At 48.0% G+C, this 7,168-nt stretch overlaps 1 protein-coding gene across 1 annotated transcript; it reads left to right on the top strand.

The window, feature by feature from the left end:
• Positions 1-630: 630 nt before the first annotated feature.
• C2CD4C (C2 calcium-dependent domain containing 4C) lies at positions 631-1,997 on the top strand. Its single transcript, XM_010018632.1, has one exon. The coding sequence runs from the start codon at positions 631-633 to the stop codon at positions 1,927-1,929; it is 1,299 nt and encodes a 432-aa protein (XP_010016934.1). The 3' UTR covers positions 1,930-1,997.
• Positions 1,998-7,168: the final 5,171 nt, after the last annotated feature.

The raw sequence follows: 7,168 nt of genomic DNA on the forward strand, positions 1-7,168 counted from the left end.
ATCAGAGAGGGACTTTTCCCCCCCCCGGGGGTGTCTTGATGCTGTTTTATCTCTTCAGCGGTTTAGTTCTGTTCTTGTGCTGAAATCTGTTTGACTTTGCTAAAGACAGCGTGCTGGGCAGAGACTGTCTTGAACCCGTGGATTGACTGGGCTTCTACTATCTTGTCTCGAATAGCCCTTAGTAGGGGTTGTTTGGCCTAGAAAAGAGAAGCCTTGGGGTGTGGGGGGGAGACCTTTATCACTCTACAACTGCCTGACAGGAGGATGGAGCCAGGAGATGGCTGATCTCCCAGGTAACAAGTGACAGGACAAGAGGAAACAGACTCAAACTGCACCAGGGGAGGTTTAGGTTGGATATTAGGGAAGGTGTCTTCCCTGAGAGGGTGCTCAGGGCAGTGGTGGAGTCACCGTCCCGGAAAGTGCTCAAAAAACGTTTAGACATGATTCAGTGGTGGCCTTGGCAGTGCTGGGGTAACGGCTGGGCTTGATGATCCTAAAGATCTTTTCCAACCTGGTTGATTCTGTGATTCTCGGCTGTAGTGTATTCATGTACTTCTGCATCTCTGTGTCTGCAGGTGGATCTGTGCTTCAAACTCTTTCCATCTGAGGCTCTCCTGTCCAGCTGCAGCGATGTGGCTGTTGGAGAAGATCAGAGCATCACATGAAAATGGAAACTTCCCTAGCTCCTCCTTCCTGGGGCTGCCATCTGGCCAGAATCTGCCAGAGAAATCCCAGCTGGGGACTGCTGCTTTTCCCAATGTGCTCACTCCTGACAGAATCCCCGAGTTCTGCATTCCCCCCAGGCTGACCAGCTCTGGCCCTGTGAAGGGCACTGGCTTCCGCCAGGACCACAGTTCAGAGGATGCACATAGTAATTCTTCTGGCTACAGCCCCAGCTCTTTACCACATCTCATTCAGGTGGAAAGTGCTGAGGAGATCCCAGACGTGGAGGAGGAAAGCACCAACTCAGACCCCCAGTCCCAAGCAGCACTCTCCCTGCCTCACTTTCCCAGAGCCCCCACTTCCTACGGCTTCTGCACTTTGCTGGAGAGTCCCCACACCAGGAGGAAGGAGTCCATCTTCCACGGTGACCCACGTGGTGCTCTGCCCAGCCTGATGCTGTCTCGATCCAGAGCTAACACACTCTCTGGCAAAGGGAGTATGTCTAATCCCATTGCTATCAGCTTTGCCTCTGTGAGGCTCCCTCCCAAGCATCTCTCTCTGCACAGGCAAGGTGCCTGTGACAGTGACACAGCCTCCTCCAGCGACTCCTCTCCTTTCAGCTCTCCCCTTCTCAGCAGGTCACCTCCCAGATCCTGCTCCCGGATCAAAACGCAAAGTCAGGAGGGATTGCTGTGCCGAGCGCTGAAAGCCAAGAACAAATCCAGCATGCCCAGGAACAATTCCCTCTCCACGGAGGAGAGCAGCTCCACTGATAACAGCCCCAGTGCCATCAGGCGGGCCTCAGGGGGGCTGCTCACCGCTCGGAGCTGCAGCTTGTCCTGTTCTCCCATCTTTCCCCTGGACCTGGCCCGCAGCCAGGAGAGACGAGTGGGAGAGAGCACGGTGGTGATGGGCAGGGGAGGCATGTTGAGGCTATTGGCTGAATACTGCTTGGAGAATGAAAGGCTGCGGATCCGCCTCATCAGTGCAGAGGGTTTATACGAGGACTTTGTAGAGTCCAAAACCATTAACTGCTGTATCACCTTCTCCCTGGTGCCGGGGAAAACACAGAAGCAGAGAAGCACTGTTATAAAGAGAAGCAGAAACCCCATCTTCAATGAGGACTTCTTTTTTGATGGCATTGCAGAAGAGCAGCTTTACAGCCACTCTGTAAAGATGAAAGCAGTGAATAAAGGGTGCAATATGAAACGGGATTACACCTTAGGGAAGCGGGAACTGTCTTTAATAAGTATGTTGTCAGTGTAATACTTCAAACATTCCAACAGACTAATCTTCTGAAAGTTTTCTACTAAATAAAGTTTTGTGTTGACTTTCTTATCTTTTAATTTTCTTATTTTTTGATGACTACCTTAAAGCACTGCGTTGCTCAGTGTTGCTCTTGTGCTGTTTTGCCATGTTCTGCTGCCTAACGCTTCAGACTGAGTTACTTGCTGTTAAATGAAAAGGTAGCTATGGAGCAGACCTGCCTGGAGAGAAGGAGAGGAGGGCAGAAGGGCTAGTTTGCCTTTATCCTAAAGGATTAGGCAGTTACCAAGACAAAGGTGGTTCTTCTCTCAGGGTGGGGAAGAGTTCTTTTTTCACTCTGGTCCCTAAGCAGGCACACAGAATGTGCGCACAGCAGGCTCTGAACCCTGTTGCAGCTCCTGGGTACTACATCAGTTAAACAGACCATTTTTGATAGCACTCAGGTTTACAGAAATGAATGTCCTCTGTGTGGGAATGGGGAAGGAAAGGGGTATAGTTTGTTTGGGAATCAGCCCTTCTCCTACAACAGAGGTGGGGGATTTGGACTTCCAAAGCAGGTGTAAGTTCATGTTGAAGATAACAAGCTCACTTCTGAGCAACGGCTAAAAGCCATCGCAGCCAGGGCTCGCTCTCTCTTGACAGACCTGTACTGTTAACGCTGAACAGTGAGATGACTCTTCCCTGGAGTCCCTATGGAGCAGGTGATTGAGTTAGCATCTTTATTTAACTTTCCTTTCCATGGCTGCTTCACAGCTTTCAGGATGAAGTTGCTAGGTAATTGTGCTTCAGTCAGGAATGTACCCTGAAGCTATAACCCTCAGTAACTCAGCTATCGAATCCTTTCTGAAACTGAAGCAGGTAGGATATCAATATGACAAGAGCAAAGGATAGTTTGTGATCTCTGTGTTGAATTCCTGCTTTGGCTGATGACTTGCTGCAAACATTGTTGAAGTCATTGTGGCACCAGTGAATGGTGAGTGGCTGATGCACTTGCCCTAACACCAAGAGAAATACAAAGGTGCAGAGCTCCTGCATGCTTGAGGCCACCTTCCCTCTTATTTTTACTCATGTCTTCCTGCTGAGGGGCCTAAGCCCAGCTGTGCAAGTGGGGGGAGGCAGAAACGCTGTCCTGGAAGTCCAGGCCTGTTGCTGCCTCCCTTGATTAAGTCACAGGCTTCATTATGTGAAGGTAGATAAGCCTTAATGGAGGAGCAGCCTACACAGGCGTGGGGCTCAGAAAAGGAATGTTTTCTTCTGTGTTCCCTGTAGAACAGGGCCTTGCTTGTGCCAAATCTATTGCTTAAAAACTGTTTCAGAAAGATTTCTAGCAGATCCTCTCCCTGCCCTGTTCTGGAGAGAGTGTAACTGCCTGCACATCATGGGACTGTTCACAGGGGGGTTCTGCTATTGCTTTGCCACTAAATCACTTGATTCTGTTTCAGACTTCAGTTCTCCAGGAAGGATTTTTTCCCTTCTGATAGCAGAAAAAGCCCAAAGGATGTTAACTGTGACCATGAGTGCTCAGAAATGCTCACTGCTAATCCTCAATCCAGCTCACGTGAGATGCTTCTAAAAACAGAATCCTCACACAAAGAACAGCTTGCACAGGAGAATGGCTGGGTATATTCCCAGAAGCTGATTAAAATCAAAGGGAATAATAAACCCTTTGTGCTAAAGGAAGGAATTAAATGTACCGACACGCTGCGCCGCTGGAGGTGATGCACTGACACTTGTACCCTTGAGTCCAGGCAAACTGACTGTAAGGAAAAACCTGAAGGAAGTGGGAGAAGTGAAATTACCAAAAGGTGACTTCCAGGAAGAACCAGTAATGCTGCAAAAAGATTGAGCCTATTTCACTGGTTGTTGTATGGGGTCTGCTGAAGGAAGGCAGAGGCTCTCTCTGCAGGCTCATCACTCATTCACCATCACATTTTCAGTTCTTGGGACTTAAGGCCTCTTCCCAGGTATACCCACATGGAGAAAGAGGCTGAGGTAATACAGAAGAGAACAGTTACCTGTGTCAGAGATGCCCAGTCACACTGCAGTGGGTATCTATCTGTCTGCCCTGTGACACGTGCCATGCCAGGGCTCTACTGCAGGGACACGGAATGATGGGAGGGATGAGGCAGGAAGGGGCTTTTGGAGACTGTATTGCCAGCTCCAGAGGGTTGCCCAGGACCATGTCCAGTTGGGCCTAGAGTGTCTCCAGGGGTGGAGAGTCCACAGTCTGTTTGGAAACCCTCCAGCAGTGTTTTACCACCTGACAGCAAACAAGTCTTCCTTTTTGTGCAAGTGGAATTGCCTGTATTTCAGTTTGTGCTCATTGTTGCGTGTCCTGTCACTGGCTGTCACTGAGAAGAACCTGACTCCATGCTCTTCACACCGTCCCATCAGATATACAAACCCATCAATGAGATCTTCCCTGAACCTTCTTTTCTGTAGGCTAATGGGACTACTGCAGTTCCTAGCATACAGCAGATGTGCTTGTGAAGTCTCATCCTTCATCAGGCAGGGAAGGAGTTAAGTCCATGGAGAAAGCCCTCCCTTCCTGTCATAGGAAAATAAGGTATCAGCTGGGCTCATCTAGTCAGGTATTTAAGGAGGTGAAGGCTGCAGCTCTGGTTGTTTGAAAGAAAACAGCTGGTTTTAAGGCTCTTTAAGCAATGACTTATTTCTGAGAAAGCCTCCTTAGAGAAGTTTGATGATGGGCCTGCAGGCTAGAGGGTGCTTTGCTCCTTCAGTGGAAAGCAGCAGAAGACATGCAGACCAGATTCAAAGGCAGAGTTCAAGCCTGGAAAGGACAGCTGGATTTTGCCTGTGTTTTCCTGGTAAATAATCTAGCTTCAGGTTTTCCTTGCTGATTTTCTTCTTTAATATTAGAACTTTGAATTAAGCACCTATTCAGCTACATTAGTGAGACTCAGGACTAAGTATGACTGTAACATTAGATGGAAAACAGCTTTGGTCCTACTCTCTCCATTTTAGTGTGTCTTGTTACATTTTGGGGTATTTGGTCCCTTTTGAGCTTTGGGGTGTTGCTTATCAGCAGTGCAGAGCCATAATACAATATGAACACTTTAACTCGCTTGAATATCAGAGGGCACAGGACTTGTTTTCTAGTGCTCTTAGACGTCAGCTAAGCTGTTAAGTGCTGAATGCCTACAACGCTGCTTGTGCTGCAGCCGCTTTCCAGAAGCGTCAGCATTATTTGGGCTAGTACGTAAAGCACCTGCATAAGCAAACAGGAAGGCAACTGGATACTTCAGCCTGGAAAAGCTCCTGCTGCATCAGTGTTTACATGAGAGTCAACAGCAAGAGGCAAATCCACCTCCTGGCATTAGCAAACAGAGTTAAAAAAGGCTCTTCAAAAGTTTTCTGAACTTCTGAACTACCACGAAAATATGATTGTGTGAATGGCTCTCGAGCAGTGTCCTGATCAGCTGCGCTCAGTAGTGCTCGCTGGCTTGAACATCACCTCTTAGTTTCATTTCTAAGAAGACCCTTATCAATTGTTTGAGGAAAAGAAGCTCTTCCTGCCAAGATCCTGGACTTGAGTTTTGCTAAGCAAATATTATTTGTTTCAGCTGCACTGGAAGTGCTACTTGTGTTGGCCCTTTCCAACCCAGGTATTTTAAGCATGCCTCTTTAATGCTGGACAAACGTTACTGTGAAGCAAGTCTATGTTCTTCCTTCCAGAAATCCATGCAGGTTATACTTAACTACAGTCTATGGTGCCGAGTAGAGGAGGGTAACAGGCAATTCTTGTAACTATGCTGCTTTTCAGGTGAAGCTCAGAAATAATACCAAGGGAAGCAAGTATCTGTGACATGAAAAGCCTAACAGGGCAGATGTGTAGGCTGGGGATTGGGCAGCACGGTGTCTGCAGTGTCAAGTTCCATTTACTGCACCACTTGCTCTAAGCTGCTCCCATTTCTCAGACTGGCTCAGGAGAGGCACTGCTGGAAACGGCACCTGTGCCACCTCCTCGTGCCACCTCCTCGTGCCACCTCTGTGGCTTGGCTTTTCAGTCAGCCATAGTGACTGTGATGAAAGACTGAGCATCTGGTGGGGCCTAAAGGGCAAAAGTTTGTCTAGTTTTGAATCTAACTCTTAATTCCTGTTGGTAACTTTGAGTTTCCTCAGAGAACTGAGGAAAGAACAGGTAGATGAATGTATAATTCTGTGGGAAGTCCATCTCTGCAGGACTGCTGGGGAGGGCATGCCAGGGGCCATGTGCTCATGGGGCTGTCCCTGTGCTCTCCAGCAACTGCTGCCTGCATCAGAGATGGGCAGATGTCCTGCATCTAGGTTAGAGATCTTTTAGCTTGTGTGAGTGTCTGAATTGTTGGGTATGACATTTGGCCAAGGTGGAAAAGGTAATGAGTCACATCTATTGATAGGGGTTTTTGCAGCAGGATGTTTGATTAAAACAAACAGCATCCCCACACTCACAAAATGAATGGCATAATTAAATGCTGTCTGTTTTCCACTCCTGTGTGCTCTGAACAAAACCAAAAAGGCCTGTAAGATTAATCTGCATCTTTAAATGAGGTGGTATTTCCGTACAGACTTAATGCTGATGACTGTCATTGAAATGTACTCTGATATCATTATTAATAGTGTTTTGGAAGAAAGGACTAAACTTATGCTGAACAATCCGTCCTCATGGCGGAGGTAAAATGAAGTTTAATGTTGCCGAGTGTCTGTGAACTCACCTACTTGGCATCAGGGTAATTGATATCAAACACAGGGACAGAGCTGCGGATGCTCCAAACCAGCCCTCAGTCTGGGCTGTGCACAGCATCATGCTGCCTGCAGAGTGGGGAAAAGGGCTACATTCTTCCTGGTGTGTCGGCCTGTTGTGCCTCCATCAGGATTGCCAAGCAATTGTGTGTTATGCTGCTGGCCCTTGGCAGTTAGGGCATTCTTGTGAGAGGAAATGAGCTTCCAGCAGTGTTTTGCTCCTGTGAGGAACAGAAATGGCTACAGCCCAGGTTGCTGGTGGTATTTGGCAACTGGGGTGAGGCAGGGGAATTGAGCACAGTCCCAGAGATGAAAGGAAGGGAGAAGCAGGAGGGAGAAGAATGAGCAGCCTGTTTTGCCCAGACACCACTACAGGTGACCGGACAGCTCTGTCTCCCGGGTTTTTTATTCCCTCTGCTATGACTTTTCTATTTCTGGCTATAAATGTTCTAATGTTGCAAAATTAGCTATCCTGAGAGGTACAATGAGAACCTGA

Source organism: Nestor notabilis, unplaced genomic scaffold, assembly GCF_000696875.1.
Source record: "Nestor notabilis isolate BGI_N333 unplaced genomic scaffold, ASM69687v1 scaffold15207, whole genome shotgun sequence".
NCBI classification, from domain to species: domain Eukaryota; kingdom Metazoa; phylum Chordata; class Aves; order Psittaciformes; family Psittacidae; genus Nestor; species Nestor notabilis.

Bases quoted from the DNA above. Each gene is read 5' to 3' on its own strand.
- C2CD4C (XM_010018632.1), top strand. From the start codon at position 631: ATGTGGCTGTTGGAGAAGATCAGAGCATCACATGAAAATGGAAACTTC.